Source organism: Nuphar pumila, chromosome 6 (genome assembly GCF_984573655.1).
Source record: "Nuphar pumila chromosome 6, dmNupPumi1.hap1.1, whole genome shotgun sequence".
Lineage (NCBI taxonomy): Eukaryota > Viridiplantae > Streptophyta > Magnoliopsida > Nymphaeales > Nymphaeaceae > Nuphar > Nuphar pumila.
The window spans coordinates 6,529,177-6,556,266 of record NC_143254.1 but is presented as its reverse complement, the minus strand read 5'-3'; the positions used below and the strand labels follow the sequence as shown (position 1 = coordinate 6,556,266).

Here is a 27,090-nt window from a genome sequence, read left to right as displayed (position 1 = left end):
TGCCCTCCATCCCCGCCTTCATCTCCGCATGGGTTTTGATTTTAACCTCCATCTCTGCCTTCATCTCCGCATGGGTTTTGATTTTAACCTCCATCTCCGCCTTCATCCCCGTTTCATGTTCTCCATTCCCAATCCAAAAGGAGTTAGGCGGGGCGGGGCCCCATTTTTCTTCAATCCACTATCCCTAAAGAGTATTTTAGTATTTTACTAACGGGGATCGAAAAAAACGTAGGGCAGAGAAAAGTGTAAGATCATCCCCGTCTCCATCCCCATTTCATGTCCTTCATCCCGGGTTCAAACAGGGTGAGGCAGGAAGGAGCACCGTTTTCCCCCGGTCCACTACCATCCCTATCCATAATTTTGGATATTGGGAGATTTGGGTGTCAACATTTTGGCTCTGGTTTGGACCAAGTAGATCCGAACTCAGATCTGACTTTGACGTGTGGGTACCGGGCCCGATACAGGTCTGATATGGTCTACCATAAAATAAAAAAAAGTATAAAACAATATTAGGGTCATATAAAGATTACATGAACCAGACCTGGTCCATATCATATAAAATAATGTTTTTTATCTATTTTACATTGAGAAACAGAACCCAGGTAAGACTCGGTTTGGTATGAAATTTCACAAACCATACCTGACTCTATATACTAATCGGACTCTTTGGGTTCGATCCGGATTCTAACCCTAACACTATAGGGTTTGATATGGGTCGGTTCTAGGTCAAACATGACCCATTGGCACTCTTATTTGGGTATATGTTTTATGGTCCTTTACATGGTCCATGATTTTAAAGTGTCACCTGTTTAAGTCGGAAATTAACATTAAAGCAAATAGGATCTCAATATGCCTTCAAGTAGGGATGTAAATGGGTCAGGTGCAACCCGATAACCAACTATAATCCGACTCCATTAGGCTGGTTTGGTAAATAAATCTGGATCTGATTAATAATTGGATTCAAGTTTGGTATTAAGTTTTGCATTCAAACCCAAACCCAAATTCGACTAAAAACCTAACCCAATTAAATATAAATGTCAGGTTTTAAACTAGTCGAATCTGGGTTTGATTTATTTTTTATCCGAATAGGGTTCAATTAAGCAAAAACCCGATTAAGTAATGCTTAAATTGGATCAGAATCTGAACCACAATAGTGGGCTTTCACCTCATTGTAAAAAAGAAAAGAAAGGGGAGATTTTTTGTGAGAGGGACATGACATTTGGTGGTGTGTCCCCAATGACACAACCAGACACGCTCGGACATGTGGACATAGGCACTGACTCGTATGGCTAATATTATAATATATTTAATGATTAAAATATTATTTTAATCAAATTCCGTTTTTTAATATTAAAGTAACAAAAAAATAAGTTTGTATTGATTAAAAACTTCAAAACAATTGTGTCCTCGTGTCATGTTTTTCAGAAAAAAATCCAACTTGGGCATAGAATCCGCGTCACAAGTCTTCATGTCTACGTGTCTGTGACAGATTTCAATACGTAGAACGGTAGAAGGTCCCAATGAGGCGAACGTTAGCCAATCAAATACAAGCTCACGATAAGCCAAAATTAAATGAGCCAAGCTTGAGCTGACTCGTTTATGAAAACAAAACATCTTTTGAAGTTAAAATGAATTGAATATTGACACTAAACCTACCATGAAAACTCAAATGGGCTCGTTTACAAATAAATGCACTGTTCCAAAGAGGTAAGCTTGGATTTAAACTCTAAACTTATTACTTGCAAGCCAAACATCATATATTAAAATATATTTATTACTAGTTAACAAACCTATACGAGCCAGGATGAGCCTATTTCACAAATTTGAAAAATCAGTTTGGAAGCCAAACGTCGCCCTTTGCGCAAGCCGAAGCATGGTGATTCTCTTCTATAAGCTCTATGAGTTTTACGTTGTCAGGACAACAACCGTAAGCACAGTGATATGAGTTTTATGAAAATGCTTTTTAAAACAATATTTTTAATCAAAATCAAGTGAAAGCCAAACATAAAAAATATAAAAATCGGCTCGCACGAGTGGTGAAGTTCGAGTCGATCTCAAAGAACATAAAATACTTCGTATTCAACACATAATCTAACTATGTTTAATTGTCAAGAAAAAAATTAAATAAATAACTACCATAGTGATGCCCTATGCAGAGGGCTTAAACAAATAATTAAATGGCTTATTACAGACCCAATTAATAAATAAATAAAACCCTAATCTAAAAAAAGCAAAAAAAAAAAAAGCTTCAGCACTTCAAGTCTTCTTTGGTCCCTTTCTTTGAATTGATTTGCTTCCCTTTGTCCTTCCCTCCTTGTTTTCTTAAACTTTTAATTTTCTGAGAGCACTTCTGAGGCTTTGAGGGGATCTCAGAGGATAATTTAAGGGCACAAAAAGGGCTCTATCGCACGTTTCAATGCTTTTCTGCAAAATACAAAAACACAAAATAAAATAGTACGACAAAAATCTAGGGTGGGCTAGAGGCAATATGGGACGCGAATAACCTTGTGGAAGGTTACTTTGTCTATGTTGTGTCGGGAGAGGCATATGGGGTGGCTCTTGTAGATTTCTCCATGCAAAGTTGGGATGATTTCATCATCACGGGTTATAGGTGGGTGCATAAGGATCATGTATCGGTCTCACGAAACCTTGGGCAACATTCACTTGCTCCTGAACAAATTCAGGATATAGTGGTGTTGTCGGAGACTCAGAAATAAAGTGTGCAGGGTTAGCGCATAGCTTGCACACTTTCCCTACTGGATTTATCGAAGTTGGTTTGGCCAATAATTGATCTAATTTTCTGGTCAATTGGTTCACTTTAATTTGCAAATTACACTTGGACTCAACTTCATAAATCTCGCTCTTCTTAGGACCACTAGGAACAGGTGTGGTCCTATCAAGACGCGAGGATAGGGCATGGTGCATGGCATTTTCGCTTAGTGTGTCAAATAGGGCTCATGCCTCATCCTCGCTCTTGAGCATAAATGTGCCTCCACACGAAGAATCAACCATTTGCTTGTTCTTCTCGGTCAAGCCATCGTAAAAGTACTGCACTAGTTGTCAACGAGGCACCTGGTGATGGGGGCACTTTAGGAGAAGATCTTTCATCCTCTTTCAGGTCTCATAAAACTGTTCTCCCTCAATCTGAGAGAAACTGGTAATGGCTTTACGAAACTGATTTGACTTACCAATTAAGAAATACTTCTTGAGGAACTCACATTGCATGTGTTCCCAAGTGGTAATTTGAACAGTATCGAGGGCCTTTAGTCAGTGCTTGGCTTTATTCTTGAGGAAGAACGGGAGCAACGTCAACCTCAACACGTCATCTCCAAAATTGTTGATCCGCACAATAGAGCATATATCAAGAAATTCATTAAGATGACAATAGAGGTCTTCGTTGCTCAGGCCATAAAAAGATGAAAGCATTTGAATTATGCTGGCCTTTATCTCAAACTGTGGCGCTCCTACATCGAGTCTAGTGATGCAGAAGACCAGAGTATAAGCATTGGGAGTGAAGTACTCCCTAAGAGGACGGGTCAACTGCTAATCTTGGACCATGGGTCTGGATCGACAAGCTCTCCTAATAAGGGACTCGGGGTCCTCAACTAACTCAACAAGCTCGGGGTCAAGCGAGTGTCGCCCGTGCATGCACCAAAGAGTAGATCGGTGCAGCAACTGTCCTAGACACTGTTTTTTTACCTACCTAAGGCGTTATGCGGCCAAACCATAATAAACCACAAAGCGAATAAAAAGGAAAATAACTAGAAAGCAGGAAATAAACAAACACCACACACTTGTACCCAACAGATATTTTACGAAAATTCAAACTATGAGCACAATACTAATCATGCGCAGTCACTTCTAAGGGTATCCTAATAGGTGGGTCATGCAAAAATGGTAAGTTGGTCTCTACGGTATGCAAACACGTGGTTCTAAACCTAAATACAGGAAGCAAACTAAGCAATCATAAATAATTGACAGGAAAAGTAAACTAAACAGTCCTAATTAAAGAACATAATGTAAACTAGTAACCTAAATAAACGTGAACAAACAATGGCAATAAATTTACTTATACTACTCGTCGTTCCTCAATGATGTAGACAAGAAAAAGTTGTCGATGATGAAAGGGTTCAAAGCTTAAAGAAAAAGAGGAAGAAAAAGAAGAGGAGAACAAGGAGAGAAAGAAATTGACAAAAGAGAGAGGAGAAGCAAGGGAGAGAGAGAAGAGGGAGGCAAGAAAGAGGGGAAGAAAGAGGGCTGCTTGAAAAAACATCTTCTCCAACCCTCTTAATCGTATTTATAATCCTTAATTAGGTTAAAATCTGAATTGTCAAAAAGAGTCCGCTAATTTTTAATAATTTCCAAAAAGGTCTCTTCTTGAAACGTATTTTTTAAATGATATTTTTCTAAAACTAATTCAAAATAATTAAGTAAGTCTTACTCTAACTAAATTATAATCAAGAAAATTCTAAAACTAATAAAAATACTGAAAAGCGCACGATCAAATTGAAAAATATGATTTTTCCCAAAAATTTAATTTCGAAGCAAATACTCGAAAACCATGATAAATATGGGTTTTTAATGCAATTTTATCATGGATCATGCATAAATAAAGATGAATAAAATGTGAATATGTATGCATGATCATACAGCTGGCAAAACCAGCACACAGCCAGGTCTCTGTTCCTGAGGGTGGTTTCTCGGTGTAAAAACAAAACAAAATCAAATAAACCATCATGAGCTGCTCGGCCTCCTTCTCCAGTTCTAGGGCTGGAGGGCTATTGCTTTCATCTTGGTGTCTCTTGGTGAACGACTACAAATACAAAAGGCAGAAAGTTAATGCATCCTCTTAACACCATTTTTTTCCAATTTTTATGGGTGAGCTTGTGAGGTGAATCTAGTACTTTTTTATGAAAAAAATCAAAAGCACACTTGAAGTTTTGGCGATAATAAAAAATACACCTAAGGCTTTCATATTGTTGAAAGCACATCTGAATTTGTGTTTTATTAATCATAAACACATTCCTTCAATTTAACTTAGGGTATCACCTAGCTTTTAGTGATTACAATACACACTTTATGACAACTTTGAAGGAAGTAAACTTTTTTGTCTAATTAACCATGAAAAAGTTTATCATGCCTTATCCCAACAACATGGCGTTGGCCTTGCAAGTCCTAATTTTTCAATTTTATTTACCTAGAACTACAACTTAGGTGTTTTTTTTATTATCTAACAAAGTTTATATGTATTTTTGAAAATTTCTCTTTTTCCTTTTGATAAGCTTTTGGAATTCAAACTCATAACCTCTTAGTTATAATAATATGACCTAACTATATACTTACGAGTTTGAAGACCTAGGATCCAACCCCATTGCTGCATGGGTGTGTCCGTAGATTTCAGAGGTGGGACACGTAAGGCAGGGTGATTGTGGGGCCCCACCTGGGGGGGGGGTTCGCACCGGCGAGAGTTCCTCATCATAAAAAAAGAATATAAGTCAGGCACGTTTTAAACTTGGTCAAAATGTTCTACTAATGAAAAGCACTTGATTAACATATTTGACCAAAAACAATAATAATACCAACAGGGGCTCCACTTGTCTGGTAGAAACAGTTAGTGCATGTCACTATATTAGGTCGTTGCAAGTTTAAAACCCAATGGTACTGTTGATTAATAACTGGGGTCTGCCTAACCTGAGCTTGCCTTTAAAAGAAAAAAAAGAACAATAACAACATGAGTAAAGACCTAAAAACTTCTCATAATAAAAAAAATGACTTTATCATCCCTAAACTATAAATAACATCAATACTTTTTAGTTTATTACACAGAAAAAACTGAAAAACTGCATCAAAGATCTGATCATGCTGGTCTTAGTGGTGTCTACTTTTTTTAAAAAATATTTTAAAAGATATTTTCAATAAAAATTAAGTGTAAACCGCGCACCAAATCTAAATAAACGGCTCACATAAAAGTGGTAAGTCTGGGTCGAACCACAAGAAATTGAATAAGAACAAGTATTCCAAACAAATCACTCTTTATTGCCTCAAAAATAAAAATAAAAAATTGAAAGCAAACGCGCACAAAGCTTATTACAAAAGCACTAGCAAAAATAAAATTTAAATGGATTACAACCCGAAAATGATAGAAATGGCCTAATGCCCTAACTATAAAAACTCCAAATATAACCGCGAGCTAGCTTCCTTCAACCTATGTGCAAGAAACTTTAGTGTGTCCACTTCAACCACCTTGTCTACCTTGGGACTCGTTCAGGCCACTACCTGCAATCACACAAAATGAAAACCTAAAAGACAAAACTATTTATATACTATGTTAGTGACCCGATAAAGACTCAACTAGACTTAAGCACTCAAAACCTAATTTTAGATTCCGATTTTTTGATGAAAACCAACACCTAACACATACAAACTAACTCAACTAAGACACCAAATACACCCCAAGACACTTAGTCACCAAAAACTTGACAAAACTAGCAAAACTACTCGACCCAATTTAACTTAACCTAACTTAGCTTGGTCAGACCTTGGACTAGGACTGGACATGTCCTAAACCTAACTTGGGTGACCTAACTTATCCTACAATACTTGACTTACTAAATACAAAGAGCACAACCCAACAAAGGACCTAGCCCAACCGGCTAGATCACCTTGACTAGATCGAGCCACCAGACCTAGCCGACCTAGCTAGTATAGGTTAGGTTAGGTCCAGATTGGGGACGACCCTCCTTTCCTGGAATAGACGGCTCTAGTTTCCTCTCACACACAAGGGAACCTTCCTCTTTAAAAAAAATGAATTTAAGAAGAAGGGAAGGAAATTATTCCCAAGTTAGACTTTTCATTTTTAAAAATTAGAAAGTCCAAGAAGGGAATGTCAAAAAGGAGGACTCGCTCTTTTTAGAGCTCATAAAAGTACTGAAATAGTTTTCATTTAGGCACCTCGTGGTGGGGGCACTTCCTGAGAAGATCCTTTAACCTCTCTCAGGTCTCGTGAAATTGTTCTCTCTCCAGTTGGTTGAAACTGGTGATAACCTTCTGAAATTGGTTCATTTTACCAATCGAGAAATATTTTTTCAAAAATTCCTTTTGCATCTGATCCCAAGCGGTAATGCGAACTATATTCAAAGAATTCAACCAGTATTTGGCTTTGTCTTTAAGGAAGAAGATGAATAAGGTTAGCCTAAGTGTGTCATCTCCAAAGTTGTTGATCTTAACAGTGAAACATATCTCTAGGAATTCATCGAGATGATGGTAGAGATCCTTGTTGCTAAGGTCATAATAGGATAAGAGCATTTGAATGACACTGACCTTGATTTTATATTGGTTCGCTCCTACATCTGGTCTTGTAATGCAGAAGGTGGGAGTATACTCGGTAGGAATGAAGTACTCTCTCAAATGACGAATTTGGGTGAGGTCTTTTGCCATGGATCTGGTTCTATAGGATCTCTTGAGGATTGATTCAGTGTTATCGGCTGGATCAACAAACTCACGGTCTAGACGGTGTCGCCCTTGCATACACCGTTGAGTTAGACCCGGTGTAGCATGTGTCCTAAATGCTTTCTACCTAACCTAACATACAAGCACAATCAAGCCAAACCACGCAAGCAAGTACTACAAAAGCAAATAAACACACAACCACACACTTGCAACAATGGAGTTATCTTTACAACAATCAAACTAGATACTTGATCACTTATAGTTTGATTACCCTATTTAGGTGGGCCAGGTAATAAAAGTAAAATAGCTCTAAAGTTCATAACCAAGTGTAGATCTAACAATCCTAGTTAATTTAACCAAAATAAACTAAACATTCCTAATATATAAAACAAGGAAGTAAACTAAAAAATCATATGTAATAAACCAAAACAAACTAGCAATCTTAGGTAAACGTGAACAAACACTAGGCAATAAAGTGAATACTTAGACCTTAATTGCCGTTGTAAAAATTTGGTCTCTACTTTAATTTCAAAATATTTTAAAATATATTTTCAATAAAAATCAAGTGTAAACCGCACACCAAATCTAAATAATCGGCTCACACAAAAGTGGTGAAGTATGGGTCTAACCACAGAGAGCGGAATAAGAACAAGTATTCCAAACAAATCACACTCTTTATTACCTCAAAAATAGAAAAAAATACGAAAGCAAATACGCACAAAGCCCATTACAAAAGCATGAGCAGAAATAAAATTTAAATAGATTATAACTCGAAAATGATAGAAATGGCCTAATGCCCTAACTATAAAACTCCAAATATAACCGTGAGCTAGCTTCATTCAACCTGTGTGCAAGAAACTTTAGTGTGTCTACTTCAACCACCTTATCTACCTTGGTGCTCGTCGAGGTCAGTACCTACAATCACACAAAACGGAAACCCAAAAGGCAAAACTATTTCTATACTATGTTTCGACAAAGACTCAACTAGACTTACTTAAGCACTCAAAATCTAATTTTAGATTCTTATTTTTTGACAAAAACCAGCACCTAACACATACAAACTAACTCAACTAAGACACCAAAAACTCGCTAAAGACACCCCAAGACACTTAGTCACCGAAAAATTTATAAAACTAGCAAAACTACTCTACCCAATTTAATTTAATCTAACTTAGCTTGGTCAGACCTTGGACTAGGTTTGTATGCATCCTTAATCTAACCTGGGTGACCTAACTTACCCCACAATACTTGACCTACTAAAAATAAAGAACACAAACCAACAAAGAAACTAGCTCACTCGATTAGATCACCTTGACTAGACCAATCCACCGAACCTAGCCCACCTAGCTAGGATAGGTTAGGTTGGGTCCAGGTGGAGGATGACCCTCCTTTCCTAGAAGAGAGGGATCTAGTTGCCTAACACACACAAGAGATCATTCCACTTTAAAAAAAAATTTGAATTTTGGAAGAGGAGAAGGAAAAGATTCCCAAGTTGGACTTTCTAATTTAGAAAAATGAAAAGTCCAAGAAGGGAAGGTCAAAAAGGAGGACTCTCTCTTTTTGGAGTCTTCCAAAATTGAAACTTGGCAACTCTAAAAATCAAGAAAAAATATCTAGACACTTTCTAAACATGTCTAATCACACACAGGCAAGAAAAACTTGATACTTTCTTACAAAAAAACTAAAAATAAAATTCATTTATAAAAATCACTACAACTAAAATCGAAGGTCAGATTTATGCAAAGACAAAAAACTGGCTTCAGTAAAATGGATCTAAAATCCCAACTCCCAGTCAAATTGAGCTGAAATTTGAGGAGAATACTCTAAACACATACAACTAACACATACTAAAATTTCAGCCTTATACTTTTTCTGGATTGACTGGAACAATCTGTTTATTAGACCAAAAAAATCAAGATTGACATACAAAATTTGACCGGTGAAGAAAAGAGTTTTCTGGCCAAAATAAAAATTCTAAAATTTAAAACAATGAGTCTAAGCGATCCTAAACAATCTTAATACACAAAAATCATAGTGAGTAGATCTAAATATGCAAGAAGAATAAAATAAAATCTAATTTATATGCAATAAATCATAAAAATCTAAAGAAGGGGTAGAAGAAGGAACTTATCGATGGCGATTTCCGATTTCAAATTGGGTTGAGAAAAGTGCGGATCTCTCCTATGATGGTATTGCATTCCAAAAGTTGCCCACAATGTGAGGAGTGATGCCACGTCAAGCTCTTGGCTATTGCACATGAAACTTACGTGGAGAGAAAGAAGTGAAGAAGAAAGAAGAAAAGAAGAGAGAAGAAGAAAGGAGGGAGAGTTCTCCACATTGAAAAAGAAGAGGAAAGAGAAGGGGAGCCAACAGCTCCTAAGAAAAAAATCTACTTCTCCTTAGGTTTTCTAATTTATTTATTATGCAAACTTTATTAATTTTTAAATTCTTAAAAATACTTTTAACATTTCTATTTTCAAAAACACTCAAAAGTAATAGTTATTTCTAAAACTACACTACAAATACCATTATTTCATAACAAAACTCCGTTTAATACTTTTTTGAATGAAACTTTGAAAAAAAAAATTGAAACTCCGTCCTTTTCAAAAAATTATCAAAACAATGCATTGTTTTGAGAGAAACATTTAAAACACGAAAATTTAGTTTAAACAAAGTATTTTTGAAAGGGCCATAATTTATGAAACTCATGAATTCTTGAATATGAATCTCATAGTTCGTATGCCATATTTTTGAAAGAAAAATCTCATATATATGTCCATTTTTATCCCATTTTATGAAACTAAAACCCAATTAAACCTGTATGTATTGTTTGCCATTTTTTGCAAGTAGTTCTTCATGCTGTTTTTCCCAGCTGCCTTTGCAATAAAATATAAGGTATTTAATGATTTTTTGCCGTTCCATGTATTGCTAACTATTGGGGCGTTATCTTTTCTTTTCTTTTCTTTTGAAATAATTGCTAATCAAACCATTTGGTCCAACATATGTGCTAATCAAACCATTTGGGCATATAAAAATATTCAATAAATGAAATAATTCCTTTGTACAAGCACACATAACCCAAGGAAAGGGCAAACAAATGTCCTAGGGACTTTTGAGTCATTTCTTAAAAGTCTAGATGCTGTTCTAAATCTTACGCCCTTGACTGACCATTAGCGATCTGCCTCATCTTCTCACATACCTTCTCGAGCTCACCGTATCCTTCAGCAGACTTAACGGCAAACTCCGTAACGGCTTCAATTACTGACGTCAAACCAGCGCAAACCACGTCAACGGCCGTTTCTGCCGCCCGATCCGTTAACTCCCTTTGTTGTTCCCGCTCTTCCTCCAACTGGTTTTTAAACGCCTCAACCGCCAACCCCTGCTCGGATGCAACCCCGCCGGATTCCCGCACCGTGCCAGAGTCCGGGGGCTCCAGCAAGAAGTTCGGCGTTCTCAGTTTCGCCTCGAGATTCTTCGCAAGTTGGTCGAACCTCCGTCTCTGCTTCAAGTCCTCGCATTGTTGGTAGTAGAGGGCCTGGATGTTTGTCGAGAAGGTCTTCAACTGATCCACGGCCGGAGCTTCCGATAATTCGTCGAATATCGCAGCCCAGCGGGCCGTAATCGTGACGATTGGTGGTGCACCGAGGCGGTGTGGCGAGTCAGGTGGCTTGAACGAGCTGTCAGATTGGAGGCGCAGGCAGTTGAGGACCCAGCCGACGAAGGCCCGGATGTAAGCACGTTGGGCCTCGACCCAGTTACTGAAGGCTGTGCGCCAGTTTGAGAGTTCGGCCTCGAGTTTGGTGGTGGCTTGCTGATGAGATTCAGGCGAGACGCCGGCAGGCAACCATGGGAGCAGGGTGTGCTGACTGGCTTCTAGCATGATCTGCTTCTGAGCTTGGTGACATTCTACCATTCCCCTCCACATCCTTGCCAACCTAATTTGCAGGAAGAAAATAACATAAATTATAGAATTTAGATCATTTAACCTTTAAAACTTTAACCTGGACCTTGGTTACTGGGTCGCATACATTTATGATGCATTAATTTGTCATTTCTGAGTGCACTCAAGACGATAAGCTAATCTTGCTGGTTCAGTCATGTGTCACATGGACACGGCTGATGAGACAAGGATACGGCCATTTTTGTGAAGTTTCCTATACAAGAAGATATGGAAGAGGAGCCAAAACGAAGTACACATGTGACATGTTCCATCACAACAAACAAACACCAATAGTGTCCTGCAGCAAATTCACCACATTGATTAGCTACTGAGCTGCAGCTGTGCATGCATTTTAGCAGCTACAGTTTATGGTGGGGCTTGTGAGGTGACTTAATCAGACATTAGATTAGAACCGTTATCTAAATTTAAATCCACGGTCAGGACTATTTATGGAGAAAGAGCACTATACTAGGCTAAATCAAGAGCATCTACTTGCATGCACACAATTATGCATATATCTTTGTGTATAAATGAGGATTGGTCAAATGAATATAAGCAGATCTTCTTGTCTAAATACACATCATATACTTCTCCAGGATGGGTGAAGATCCTTCTATTAGTAGTTTAAAGAAGGTTGCATTATAGTAAGCAGTATAGAGATATCAACAGTATTACCAAAATTCTTTACATTGCATTTCAATAAAAAATTTGCATCTTTCAGGTACAATTTCTTTTCCATCATTCATGTAATTTTCTATGACCATAAAAAAGCATGCATTTCTTATCTAACTCTGCTAATAGAGAACTATTTATTCTTTGATGCAAGTCTATGTTCGCATCAACAGTCCCCAGTATTTATAAAGGATGAGCTAAAAGTATGTAAAAGCTGTCTCTACCAGTTGTAATCACACAGTTTGCAATCCAACATATTCAACCTGCAAGAAATTCAGTTGCAACCAATGACAATTATCAAGAAATATGAGGCTCATAGTAATACATTTACCCAAAAAATTGTCAAAAACTTGCGGTTCAGTCATTTTTCTACAATAAAAAAGGAAGTTGAGGAACCAAGAGAAAAGGTTGAAGATACTTCTAAAACAAAATTACTAATAGTTTACAGGTGGCAGTGAAAAATTGTAGCAACCTTCTTTTCACCTACCTGATTTAGCAGCTAGCAATCATTTTCCTGTCTATAAAAGACTGAAGGTGCACGATAAGTCCAACCAAATAAATCCACATTAGAGAATACGACAAAAAATCATATGCTAAAAGGATTAAGAAATTTAATGAGAATCCACTATCCAAAAGAAGAAATTTGACAGGACTGGCTTCATACACCATTTTTAGATCTAGGTCATAGGAAGATGTAATGAGTTGTTTGCAAGTCAGAACTCCAGATTGTTCACTGGTAATATGAAGGTAAATAGCATGGAAAATAAGAAACATGTATTCACACAAAGTCTATATTCTTTAATTTTTCAGGTTTTATATGGATTTAACTCAACATCAACAAGCATAGCACGCCAACTTGATTCAATATATGTAATACTCATGACAATACAAGTAACTGTTTTATTTTGCTTCCAATATGCAGCTTCCATCTTCCCCAGAGGGTAAAAAGGTGCAGCAAACACCATTACTTTCTGTAACTGGATAAAATCAAATAATCAAATATAGTAAACCTAAGCCTGAAAAGTCATACCCTTGAATCAACTCCATTAGTTGTGGCTGAAGTTCTTCATCTCTCAAAGTCTCGATCCTCTTTGACACAGATTCAACTGACTGTATGGAAACCTTGATGCGGTTACGGAGATCTCTGATTGCAAGTCTGGTTTTATCAACTACAAAATGGTCCTTCCCCTTTTTGTCATGTTCTTTCAGTTGCTTACACTTTTTTTCATATGATATGCGTATGCGCTCTCCAGACTGTTATAGAGACATCAGAACAGATCTAGACGATTAATATATGTATATAATGTGCACAGATACCATAGATGATGAGAAACTTATATGACATTTATAGTAACTCATTATTGATAGCATGTTTTCTTAATCCCTGACATTAGAAAAGGAGTGTGCAATGTATATAAAAGTTATCAAGTTTGGAATAGGCTGACTTTGGTTAGACTTAAAATATTTCCAACCACACCAATTTGTAGAGGTGGTTTGAATACAATTAAATAACTGAAGAAACTGATGAAATACATAAAAAGAAAGTTACCTTGACTTCCTCGTAGAGTTTTTTCTCCCATGCATATAATCTGTCCAATGTTGATCGGTGGCTTCCAGAAAGCATACATGGTTCCTCAGAAAAATCTCCAATGCTGTCACAATCATCATCCCTGGAACTTGAAGAAGCTTGGAACGTTCTTGATGATGATGAACGAGATGATGCAGAGCGAATTAAAGCAATTGGATTCAAAATTTTAACAGCTGAACAAGCCCAAATTTTGCAAAGAGAATGTGACTCCTTTAGTACAAAAAAGAAAGCTCATTACAAATATCAAGGCCAAATTACATAAATAAGGGAATGCACATCCATAGATTGTAAATAAATTAAACACACCAATAGAACTTCTATATTTGATTTAATGAGTTTCATGAATGTAAAAGTCATAGAGAATCCATATATAAACTCTTCCAAGTACAAACATAAAATCATGGATGAAATGGGTAATCCAGTTTGATGGCATTGCAATTTGCAATTATAGTGAACACAGAATGCACATGACAAATCTCACGGTGTTTAAGAAGATCATAACTAAAATAAGCACATGGGCCACTTAAAACCAAGTAAATAGTAGGATGGACATTTATATTTTGTGGTATTACAATGAACATGCTGCAGACATTTGACGAAAATGATACAAACCCCAGGTAGCAGGGCAATCGTAGCAAGCATCACCAATGTAGGAAACACTAAAACAGTTGAGAGAGACAGCTTGCAGTCATTATGTTAAGATTCTACAGTATTCTCAAGTCACTCTCATGGAAATTTAAGATGTTAAAGAAGATCTCATTCATCATTTCTACAAAAAGTAAGATTCTAAGTTAAATGATGATAGACTGATGACTCATCAGACGAAAAAAGAGAAGGTTTTTAAAACTACGTTTATGGTTTTTAAAACTTGCAACTGGTTAGTTTTAAATTTCCCAGATAACATGATATCCTTTGCCCAAAAATTATTCTAATATTTTTGTTATGGTCAAATTCCCAAAATAGTTCAAATTAGTGGTGACAAGGATTTGCATATATTTGAAACTAGCAGTTATCAGGTCAGCTATTTCCAAATCTCAACATCCTGCTGTACCTGTGAGTTCATTTGAAGCAGTGGAGTATTGTGCTTTACTTGCTTCCAACATTGTTGAGACCTCATTAGCACAATCACAAGCCATGATGAACTGATTTTCAATATTCTTAATGACCTCATAGAAGTTTGTCGGGCCATGGTTAAAGTAAACCACAGCTTCTGTATTAGCTGGATCCTCTGCACTGGTGACCCCATGTTCTACTGATTTCCGTAATTCTGACACTTCAATACTACTAGCAGCATGATATTGGAATTCAGTCTCATCATGGTCAGCTTCAATCTTGACATCAAGCATGGCTTCTGAAATTTTGTCAGAAGCTTTGGCTGATGATGACTTTACATATTCTACCTCAAGACTTTCATCAGGGATTGTTGACATATTTGTTGCATCTTCTGCCAATTTCTCTTCTGATACCATATCCTTTCTAAGACCATCATTTTCATCTTCTAAATCCGGAATCCCTTCTTCTTCACGAACCTGCTTCAGCCCTTTGGTTTCATCATCAATCAGCCGATAGGTGCTGCTGTCACGTGAAGGATACATGTAGGAATCCAGAGAAGAAAAAGGATTCCAAAAGAAGTCCCATTGAGACGATTGAGGTGGAGATGGTGGAGGTGGGCCTGATTTGTTATATGGTGAACCGAAGAATGATGAATACAGAGGATATTGAATGCCAACGAAACCATCACCTCCTTGTTGATAATGCAATGGGGAATATGATTCAATCCTCACAACCTCTGGTGATTGAGGCCTTTCTTCTATGGAAACAGATGAATTCACACCCGCTTTCAAGTAATTCATCACAGTTCCAGACTTAACAGGGCTGGACGATAAGGATTTCAAATTCAATGTGATAGTTTCAGGCATACTTTTTGTCGGTGTGAATTCAAATATCAACCCATGGTTCTCCTCTCCCTCAGCAAACTTGCGGAGAGCAACTGAAACACGTTTCAGAGCTTGGATGTAGGAGACATGTCCTGTGGCAAATAGAGTCCTCTGCTGAATTGCCTGTTTGATAAATTTCTTCCTTTCATTGCATATTTTAACAACCTCCTCATCATCTAGCTTTGAGTTTGAACATCCCATATCTTGTTGCTCTATGAATTTGCCAAACTTGAATTGAAACCAAATTCTTCCACACAGAAGGGATGCCACCGTAAGAAATTCATATGGTTCTGTTCAATACCAAAATCGAATGTTTATGCTCCATGGTTCCTTGAAGAGAAAACCCAAATGCATATACTAAATTAAACAATAAAAGTTGTCTTTTGAAGAAATGGCAAGGAACTTACAGAAATTGGTTTTCTTACCTAATCATCAAGTCATAAAAATGAACATAAATGAATAAATTGAATCAAAACTGTTTGAAGATTTAGATTTATACTTTTCCCAGAAATACTAAGATTATCATCCTAAGATACGTGCAAACACACCAAGGACGCTCAAGCAAAGTTTAGAATCTCAAGTTCAGAATGAGAATTCTTGTGAACAAATTCCTTGCCAGCCATGGGACATATAGAGAGGCTAAGATAAGTATAGATAGAAGAAAAGGTTTACCTTAAAATGGAAGACAGCTGGAGAACCTCCTCCTCGTCCTCCTCTGCAGTCTTCCTAAAAGAAAAATAGAAGAATCAACCCTTGATACCACTTACAAATTTTGAAAGATGTTCTCCATTAAAGAAATTAAAAAAAAAAAGAAAAGAAAAAGGAAACCTTAACGGTTTTTCTTTTGTTAAGATCAGGGAAAGGTTTAACTACTGAGTCAAAAAAATGCATTTTCCTGCTATAAAGTAATATTAGAAGATGCAACAAACAAATGATCAGAAAACAACTATCTGATAAATAAACCAAAATATCACTAACATCCCACATCCTCACTCACTATTTACAACAAAAACGGCCAGTTCCCTTTACCAAGAGATATCTCTCACGTAACTGGGATGAAACAAGTACTGTTTACCTGAACTTCCCAAAAGATATATATATATATATATATGTGTGTGTGTGTGTGTGTGTGTGTGTGTGTGTTGGGCCATCTCACAATCAAAATAAAAGGACAAAATGATGCAATCACAAAACAAAACCGAAATTTCTTTCAGGAAATCAGACATCCAACAGAGTGACCATCCTCAGTGGATGTAATAGATTCGGGTAAAAAATGGTCAAAGAAAACTTGGGTAAAATTTTGAAATACCCCCTACTGCAGGAAAAGGGAGAAAAAGCAATGGGTCTGTTTTCCTAGGGAACGGAGATGAAGCTTTTCCGTAGTTTACTGCTGCTTTTTCCTAATGTTGAGCACGATTAAGTTCAAAACTTCAAATTCAAAGCTGGAAAAGTTCATTGGCAGCAAAACAAAGCCGAAAAAAAAATAATGCAAGATGAGAGAAAATGTAAATGAAAACAAAAAAAATTTGATGGGGGATGGGGGGAGATAGAGAGACAGATATGCTGCCGACCATATTCATAGGAAGGAAGAAAAAAAAAAGATAAGAAAATCATTGTGGTGGGCATGATCAGAAGTTTGTAGAATTTAAAAAAAAAAAAAGCAAAAACTAAGACGATAAACATAAATTTCTAAACCTCCAAAATGAAGTTGCAAAAATGGATGTTTTACGCATAAAATGAATGACATACCTCTCACAGGAATCTGCTTGCAGGGGTTACTACTCTCCCTGTGTATGAGAGAGAGAGAGAGAGTGAGAGAGAGAGAGGCAACGGTCAACTGACGAAGATTTGTTGAAGCATGTGCCGCAGCCAGCAGCCCAGCAGTATATATATATATAGAGAGAGAGAGAGAGAGAGAGAGCTGAGGAAGGAGAAGGAATATAATGAATTATAATAAAGGAGGCAGGAATAGGACGTATCGCCACAATTTCAATTTGTCTGTTATTCCTTCATTTTTCTGAAAAAAAAAAGCCGCACAAGGAAAAAAAATTTAAAGCGAGTAATGAGGAAAGGCGATCCGCCAACCCCAGAGCTATCTCTCTCCCAGCAATGACTCCAGTCCGTGATTCTTTCAAATATCGAAATTGCCGTTGAAATATCCAATTGACGAAAATACCACTGTTCCGTACAGAAGGAACCACTGACACTGGCAGCCCATACAACCTTATATCACCTAGTTGGATGGGCAGAATGACCAAAATAATCGACATTGATTAAATAGATTTTTGTTTTTCTAAAGTATAGTGACAGTGGTATTAGTTGCTTGATTGGAGAACAATATGTGGTATTAAATAACCCTTTTTTTTTGTGCACGCCTATTATTTAGTAAGGCTTAATTAATCCCTAACCAATGTAGATCAGAACAAAAAAGACACGTGGACACGGGGGGGGTAAAGGGGCACTAGGACACAAAATTTTTTAATCAATAAAAACAAATTTTTGATATTTTAATGTTGAAAGTTATATTTTTATTAAGATACAATCTTAAAATAATGAAAATTAATAAATAATATTAAAATATTGCCTCTCGTGTCACCAAGACCATGATGGACCTTCTACCCTTACCCGTACATTATGGTTTTCAAAAATACCATGAGGAAAGACGGGAGATGTTGGTATAGAGCTTCAAGTCATTTCCAAACCTAGCCAAACGTGGGTCCCATGTTCAAATACATGGAGAATTTCAAAGGTCATTTATCTTGATAAATTTTTTGAATGATAGCCGGCAGGGGGCACCGCTTAGGGCTTCAAATGAATATATATATATTATATTTCACATGCTGAGGGCCTCCAATAAATAAAAAAATATGAAGAAATATGAGCCTCCAATAAAATATACCTAGGGCCTCAACTTCTCTTGAGCCGCCCCTGATAGCCGGTCATTGTAAATGCCCATAGGTGGCTCTCCAACCTGGCTAGGTTGTTGGGTTTAAGACGTTCAAGTTGAATAACATCACAGGTTCATACCCGGATTGTGCCCTTTCCTGTACCATCAAAACCAATGTAAAACTATTCCCAGTGGTCAGGGGAAAGAGGAAGAGGAGTAACCATAGAATTTTATACCTAATGGTGGTTTCTCCTCATTCTCATATTGGTTCATATTGATAGGATGTCACTAAATTTTTATGCTAGCTGTCACTGACCTATCGCAACCCTCCTCCTTTATTCGGGCTTGGGACAATTATACACAGGCGAAGTTTTTTTTTTAGTTTATATCGCCGACCCTAATTATTTTGGGATGAAGGGGTAGTTGTTGGTGGTGGTGGTGGTTTCTCCCCGAGATGACAAAAAGAAGTATGTTACTCTACTCCTGCCTACTAAAATCAAAGGAAAGCAGGAAACTAATAAAAAATAAATCAACTTATAGCTTAAAGAGATTAACCAAGGTCTCAATCAGTCAACCCCGTAACTCTTATAATGAGCATTTATAGGTAACAAAAGAAACCCTAATTCTAAATTGGATCTGAGATGGATTCATTATGTTAAAAAGGTCCAAATCAAAATAAAACTCAAATAAAAACTTAAACTTAAACAGGACCAAATCGATCTCTTGGACTCTGATTGCAGGCTACACTCCTACATCACCCCATTATTTGAGAAAAATAAAAATAAAAACAGCAACAATAACAACAAAGCTGTTCATTGTAAATATGTTGGCATTATTGGATGTATTTGCCCTTTGAGTCTAGGCTTGGTATGAGCCCAAATTTAACAAAATGCAGGGTCATTTAAGTATGATGTATGTGAAACCTAAGCCATGAATCCTCTTTTCTTTTCTAGAATTTACATGTCAAATGGGTTACACTCCATGATAGACATAGACAAGCTAGTTCCTGACATAGTGACAAACGTTTTTATCGGCAATTTCTTGTTTTTAAAAAACTCACAAGAAATTGAAAAAATTCATAAATCTTGGCAATAAAAAAATAATTAGAAATAAAAAATATATTTTTATAAGAAAATATTAATAAAATTATTTAAAAATAAAAACACATGGTTTTTTTTGTGATAAATAACCGTTTAAAACGTAAATATCGCGTTTAAATCATGGTATTTATGTTTTTTCATAAATCTCGCGATATTTTGTAAATCTCGTGAGAAATTGCCGTTTTAAACTTTCAGGCAATTTCTCGCAATATTATCGCGAGATTTTCATAATTCTCTCGATATTTGTCACACTGGTTCCTGATCAAGCCAAGCATCACATACTACTCTGGCAACCTAACCCACTTGACAGGTCCAAGACAGACCTTATCTGGTTAAAGTGTGAACCATTAGCAAAACCTATCTCATCCACAAAGGCTTAACTTTTCTTTCCCTTTTAATGGCTAAGGCCAAAACAAAGAGAAATATGGATCATTAAAGAGGCCACCGCATTTGATACTTTAACTAAGCGGAGGTTGAGTCATTCAAATTTTTGTGAACATAAAGGGCAATTTGTTGGGATTGAAGTATTTGATGGAATTGGGAAAAGCAAAAAGCAGTCGGCAAAAGAAAAGAGGAATCTGTTTGTCTGGTCTGCTATAAAGCTCCAAAAGGACCAAAAACTATTTGCCTTAGGAGTGAAGTTGGCATTTTTTTTATGTTTTTAAGAGTATGCCCTTCAAACCTTCATATAAATGCCAATACATACCACTTGTGATTAGGGATGTCAACCGGTCGGGTTTACCTGGACCCAACACGTACCAAACCCTATAGGGTCCGGATATGGTGATAAATAAGAAGACCCGATCAAGACCCCAGGTCCAGACCTGAAGGTCCAATTAATACATGGACCCTGGTAAAATTTTATACCAGACCCAGGTCCAACCTGAGTTCTGATTAAGATCCAAAAACTTTCAATGTAAAAATGATAAAAAATATTGATTTACCAGGTATGGCTCAGGTCTGGTTCATGTAGTTCTTATCGGGTCCAGTATGGCTTCTCTTATGGTGGATCCTATTAGACTCGGGTCGGACCCGATATCATACCCAAAAATGGGGCCAGGTCTGATTCCACATGGGTCCGAACCAAACCCGACCAGTTGACACCCCTACTTCTGATACACAAATGGTGTACAAAGATGCCTGGGCCCAACAATTGGTGAGCAAGTGTACTTCACACTGGTGTGAGCTCGTAAGGTGGTCCCTCTTTAAGATTTGGTAGGCCGGTGGGTACGAGAGTATGATGTAGGGCATGTGCTGCACCCAAAACAATGTGGTTGTGGGGCTATCTCAGTCTCTTACAAATAAGGCACACAGTATGGTGGACCCTACCCTTTGTTGGTTTAGCTGCTCTTGTTCACAACAAGACATGTAACTAATTGGATGGGTATGAACCAAAAGTGGGTCAGGTTAGCTAATCTTTGTAGGACAGAACCATGGTCAGTCTCAACCTTTTATGCTGATTGGGTATTCTATGACCTGGAGAAGGATTGCATCATCATAGTTCTGAACTTTTGTCATTTGCTCTTAGAGGCCTTTGGGTCTGACCTAGTTTCTAATGGAACCTCCTTTTTATTAGCAAACATTGACCCTAGGGATGGCAGTGGACAGGGGGAGAAGCGGGGATCCCTCCGAACCTGCCCTGTCCGGGGCAGGGATGAAGGACATGAAACAGGTAATAGATTGGAGATAGACGTGAAAATAAAAACCCATGCAGGGATGGACTTATACTTTTTCTCACCCCGCCCTGGGCCCGTTAATGAAATGACTAAAATACCTGCAGTTGTTTAATAAAATTATATATAACTCCTATATATGTTCCTAATACTAAATTTTAAACCCTAAAGCCTAAAACAATCCTTTGCAGTCGACCTCCTCTCAATGCTTCTTGTGCCGCTCCACATGACAACTCGACCCTCTCGACAGCTCGGCCTATCTTTCTCCTTCTTCTAATGAACACAATGGTAGGAGACGTGGACATGGTAAATTTGGTGAGATGCGAAAACGAGAGCAGGAAGGTTACTATTTTGAGACAGGGTGGGGATTGAGACCTTGTCCCACACCTGCCCCGGTTTACTGCCATCCCTATATATATATATATATATATATATATATATATATATATATATATATATATATATATATATATATATATATATATATATATATATATATATATATATATGGTTTGGTATGGGTCAAATCTAACCCTCTGACACCCCCTAGTTACAGTAGATAGCAGCTTGAGCCTTGAGTTGGACTCACTTTGGATCAAGCAGCCACCTTTATTTATTTGAAAAAACAGGCAAATGTCAAGAGAGAGAACAGTTCGAGAACTGAGCTCGAACCCTGAGCCCAGTTGTGGAGCTCGTAAACAAGCTCGAGCTGCTTGAGAGATGCTGGGCTTGATACCAGCATTAATACATCGTTATCCATATTAGAGCTCTCAATGGCCAATTCATGACCTAGATTGAATCTCATTCATCATCTCCTTGTAGTTAGGACATGGGATTGAGGGGTATCTATTCCCCGCTATAAAACAGGATCGAACCATGTCTTGCAAACAGATCTGGGTCATACATATGCGAATTGAACCATACCCAACTTGTATTTTCTGTATACAAATGTTAAAATAATTTAAAAGTTGGGTCTAACTGGATCTTGACTGCAATATGCATCCATATGCATTGAAGCAGTCAGCTTCAAGCAGCGCGCCTAGATTTTGAAAAATCCCACAACTTTTCTCCTTACATTTACAGGCCACAAAAAATCCCAATATTATTACAGCTAGACCAAAAATCTTATTTCCAATATATCGCCATCTTATCACAATTTCTCTAGTGACCAAATTTTCTCATATTATTTAAATTATAAATGTGACAAGATTTTGCTGTTTTTTTTTAGAAAAAATCAATTTATCACGAGATTTTCCCTTGATAAAATTTCAAGAATGAGATGTGCGATAATGGTTACAAGTGGGTGATTTTACTGACAGTGACCATACAAGGGTGACATTAACATTTCAAACACAAGCAACCAAATCATGGATACCTAAATGGACATGCACCGTCGACTACTTTTTGCCTGGCCACATTATTTTGTGTTGATTGAGGGCGAGAAAGCAAATCAAATTCAAACTAAAATGGACTGTTGGTGGCACAGGAAGCATACAGAAGATCTTAACTGCAGCAGTATAACTCCCCCCAGATCACAATCCCCTGAACTTCAAGATTTAGAACTCCTTTGACTTCGACTTCATGTTTTGAAGCTATGGTGATGACACAAACATGGCCTGATAGTCATCCCAAAAAGTTCTTGGAAAAATTCAAATTGCTCTCTCTCTCTCTCTCTCTCTCTCTCTCTCTCTCTCTCTCCAATGGGAGTCGCAAAATTGAATCAGATGCTCTCCTACTCGAGTTGTGCTGATGAGTTCCTATTACCAAGCTTGAACCAATTCACCATAGATCAACCAATCTGGCCGGCCATAGTTTGCAGCCTTAGTCCGCAAGACCTTCCATTGTGACCCTGTGAGCGCCTGAAGCCGGACATCACCATAACAGCTGGAACTTCACACAATGACCTTGTTCATCTTCGATGAACTTTGTCCACTTCATTAAGTTCATCCAATGAAATTGCAGTCAAAACTGTAGGTTCTACAGTATGGTCGCATGAGAGCCTGCACCAATTGATGCCACACCTACAATATACCAGAAGAACAGGCATACACAAACAAGCCAACATCACGTTTCTTTAAGCTCCATTAAGCTCACTTTGAGTTTCAAAGGATGTGCAGCTTTAGCCATCATAAGTGGCCTGCAAAATCATGAATTGCAATTCCTGGCACGGTACCAAAACTGAAAGGCTGTTGGGACTGGCCCAACCAAGGCCACATTATGGTGTTTCATCTTCCACCATGTTGGCAATGGAGAACTACCGGTAAGGACAAGATGAAGTAATAAGAAAAACTCCATAGGATTCATGGGCTACTACCACCCAAAACCTTCCTGCCAAAGTGAGGGAATTTGGTCTATTTACATGTATGCGCCTCAACATGAGTCTGAATGACAGCAAATGTATGTGTCCACATGGATGTGGGTGGGCATTAGTCTACACATGCAGACTAATGCTTGTTATGTAATGGGAACTTGTATATGATAAGTTTTTAAGCCAAAGTTAGGAATCTTACACTGGAATTGCCCTGGTTTGCCCCTGAGCTGCCTTTCTTTTGACTAGAAATTACAGCCTTCAATGCCTCCACTCTGCAAAAGTACGAGTGTGGATGCAGATTGGTGCATAGATGTATACTGATGCTTGTCAGGTAATCAAAACCTGTACATGCTAATATTTTTAGCAAAGTTACCTTCCCCACGCAGGAATTCCCCAGGTTGCCTTTGGCTAGTTCAGCTTCTTTCAGCTAGAAATCACAATCTATGATGTTTCCAATCTGCACACGTATAGTTGTGGATGTGAGCTGGTGCATACATGAAGCCTAATGCTTGTGATGCAATGAGAACCTGTGCATGGAATCTTTTAGCGAAGTTAGCTATCTTACCCAAGAATTGCTATGGTTTCCCATAGGCTAGCTGGCCTTTTGACTACAGATCACAAGTTTCAATGCTTCCATTCCCTATATGCTATATATTCCATAGCTGCTCCTTGTAAGACGCCACCTTTATTGCACCCAAATTCTCAGCCTAATGCTATCAGGGAGCACATGGGGTAAAAATTCACACTGACATTGTTAGTCTAGAAAGGAAAATATACATTGCTCTCTTCAATCACAAGACCCAGCCCTTCGAGAGCACAATAAATCTCATCAGATTGAGGATGTGATCTATCACCAACCAGAAACTTGTGAACACCGTTTTCCACCTCTATCCAACTATAAGCTGGGTTTTTCTGCACTCCGTTCTCCTTCATCAAATTCCTCACCCTCACAGCATCATACCACCTCCCAGAATTCACATATATATTTGAAAGGAGTACATAACTCCCTGAGTTCTCAGGCTCCAATATCATCAATTTTTCTGCTGCACGTTCAGCCAACTCTACATCATTGTGAATTCTGCAAGCACTCAGCAGGGTTCCCCATATGACAGCATTAGGATCGAGATCCATCTTCTTTATGAACCCATAAGCATCTCTCACTAGCCCAGCTCGGCAAAAGAGATCAACAATGCATGCACAATGCTCAATCTGGGGAATGATTCTGAAATCCTCATGCATGAAATCATAAATTCGGCAACCCATTTCAACCAGTCCTGCATGCACACAAGCTGTTAATAACCCAACAAATGTTACATCATCAGGCTCAATCCTTAATTCTCGCATCCTTCGAAATAGCTCGATCACATCATTGAAAAGCCCATGCATAGCAAGTCCTCCAATCATGGCATTCCAAGATACAACACATCGATGAGCCATTTTATCAAACACTTGCCTAGCTTTTCCAATATTGCCCGTTTTTCCATACATGCCCAACAACGCAGACCCAACAAACACACTGGAAATCATATCTTCACTCTCTATGCAAGCCCCCACCCTGTCACCTGCATCTGCAGATCCAGAATTGGCACATGCAGACAGCACGCTAACAATTGTGACCTCATTTGGCTTCAATTTCTGTTCCTTCATCTGATCAAAGAGCATGATAGCTTCATTAAACTGCCCATTCTGTGTGTATCCAGCAATCATTGTGGTCCAAGCAACCACATCCCTCTCATACATTCCATCAAACACTTTGCGTGCTTCATTTACTGACCCACATTTCACGTACATCTCCGTGACCGCAGTCGACAAAATCAGGCTCATCTCGAATCCAAGTTGATCAATGTAAGTCTTGATCCTCTGACCCTTTTCCAGATCTCCAAGCTTCGCGGCAATAGACAATGCAGTCACTAGGGTGACCTCATTTGGCTCCACTCCTTCAGCACACATCCATTCAAACATTTCCATCCCCTCCATGCACTCCCCATTATGCATATACCCGGAGATCATTGCGTTCCAAGTCACCACATTCTTCTCGGGCATTTCATCAAACACTAGGCGGGCATCACCAATTTTCCCATTCTTCAAAAATCCAGATATCAACGCGTTATACGAAACCAAATCCTTCCACAAAATCTCACCAAACACGCACTCAGCCGAATCCACGTCCCCCGCTTTCGAATAAAAATCGAGCAAACCGGTCTGAATTACGACGTTCGAGCCAAAACCCAATCTGATTATCAAAGAATGCATCTGCTTTCCCGCATGAACTTCCGGTATCGCCGCACACACCTTCAGAACCGGCGGAAACGAGAACGAATTGAACAGATGGTCGTTACGGTGGATTGAAACGAAGCACCTGAGTGCTTCTTCGTTCAATCCGGATCTCGAAAACCCAGAAAGTAGCGGGTTTGAGACGGACACGTTTGGTCGAGCAATTTCGTCGAACACTCCGCGCGCGTAATCTAACAGACGCAGATCCACGAGCTTAAGCACGAGAACTCCGCAGAAATTCTGCTGGAAATTGGAAGTAATGAGGAAGGAATGCACTTGCTTTATCTGGTTGAGGTTGATACACGAATGTAGCCGAGAGAGGAGGAGGCGGGGCTCCATATCGGCACATGAGAGCCGCACGTGCGGGTTAGAAAAACAGAGAATAGTCTTGGTCCACCATGCAGCCACTTGCAGACAAATGTGAGAGGACTGGGCTTATATATATATATATATAGAGAGAGAGAGAGAGAGAGAGTAATGGGTTCATGCTAAACCGCTTGTTAAATGGGTTTTTTAGGCTTTTTTATTTTATTTTTAAATTCTAACTATAATGATCCCAATTGACTCCCCTAAAAATATATATATTTTTTAAATAATTACAAAAACACATTCAAGGATTCAAGTCATCATAGATTTAATATACGAAACAACAAACTATATCGTGTATTGAATCAAGAGAAGAATAAATCAAACTTTATTTATTTATATCAAAGAGTAAAATAGACTAGAATCATCAATATCGTCCATATCAATAGAGTCACCCTCTCAGACATCAGAAACCAATCACGGAACTCATAGTCTTCAGCCAGCTAGTCAGAACATTACTAAGCATCTGTGCTTGTAAAATAGTTTTAAGAAAATGAGTAAGAACCGAAGTCCTATATATGAATTTCTCTAAATATCCAAATAGTAAAAAAATAACATAAACAAATTAATGCATAAATTTTAAAAGAATATCACAAGCAATTAACTTACCACAATCAACATATCATTCAAGCATTTAATCAAATATCATGCAAAAACAAATATTATACAAAGCTAAATATGCATAATGTATGAACTAATGTTGAACAACAAAATATTTATGATTCAATGCACATACCTAAATAACTTGTAAAGTTATTTATCAGAGTTACTTTTACATGCATGTCTCTATTAAATGCATACAAGTTTAATTTTTATTTTTTCTTAAACCCGTGCATACTCAAAGCGGGCACAAATTTCTGAAGTCCAAGTTAGGTTCTCAGTTGTAACTTAAC

General features: G+C 37.9%; 1 protein-coding gene and 1 pseudogene across 2 annotated transcripts; both read right to left on the bottom strand.

The window, feature by feature from the left end:
• Positions 1–10,600: 10,600 nt before the first annotated feature.
• On the bottom strand, positions 10,601–15,870 carry LOC149833780 (protein ROLLING AND ERECT LEAF 2-like). The gene is made up of 4 exons (XM_090009216.1): positions 14,701–15,870; positions 13,611–13,822; positions 13,092–13,315; positions 10,601–11,384 (listed from the first exon to the last, which is right to left on the bottom strand). Exons 1-4 carry the CDS (start codon positions 15,785–15,787, stop codon positions 10,601–10,603), a joined length of 2,307 nt encoding a protein of 768 aa, XP_089865342.1. The 5' UTR covers positions 15,788–15,870.
• A 7,446-nt stretch (positions 15,871–23,316) lies between these two features.
• On the bottom strand, positions 23,317–26,170 carry LOC149833779 (pentatricopeptide repeat-containing protein At1g08070, chloroplastic pseudogene; annotated as a pseudogene). The gene is made up of 2 exons (XR_016432423.1): positions 24,123–26,170; positions 23,317–24,014 (listed from the first exon to the last, which is right to left on the bottom strand). The product of XR_016432423.1 is annotated as a pentatricopeptide repeat-containing protein At1g08070, chloroplastic pseudogene (transcript).
• Between the last annotated feature and the right edge of the window lie 920 nt (positions 26,171–27,090).

Coding starts and splice junctions, on each gene's coding strand:
- LOC149833780 (XM_090009216.1), bottom strand. CDS start 15,787: ATGGGATGTTCAAACTCAAAGCTAGATGATGAGGAGGTTGTTAAAATA. Junction 13,316..13,610: donor AACTCTACGAGGAAGTCAAG/GTAACTTTCTTT, acceptor TCTCTATAACAG/TCTGGAGAGCGCATACGCAT. Junction 11,385..13,091: donor CTAATGGAGTTGATTCAAGG/GTATGACTTTTC, acceptor CCTGCAAATTAG/GTTGGCAAGGATGTGGAGGG.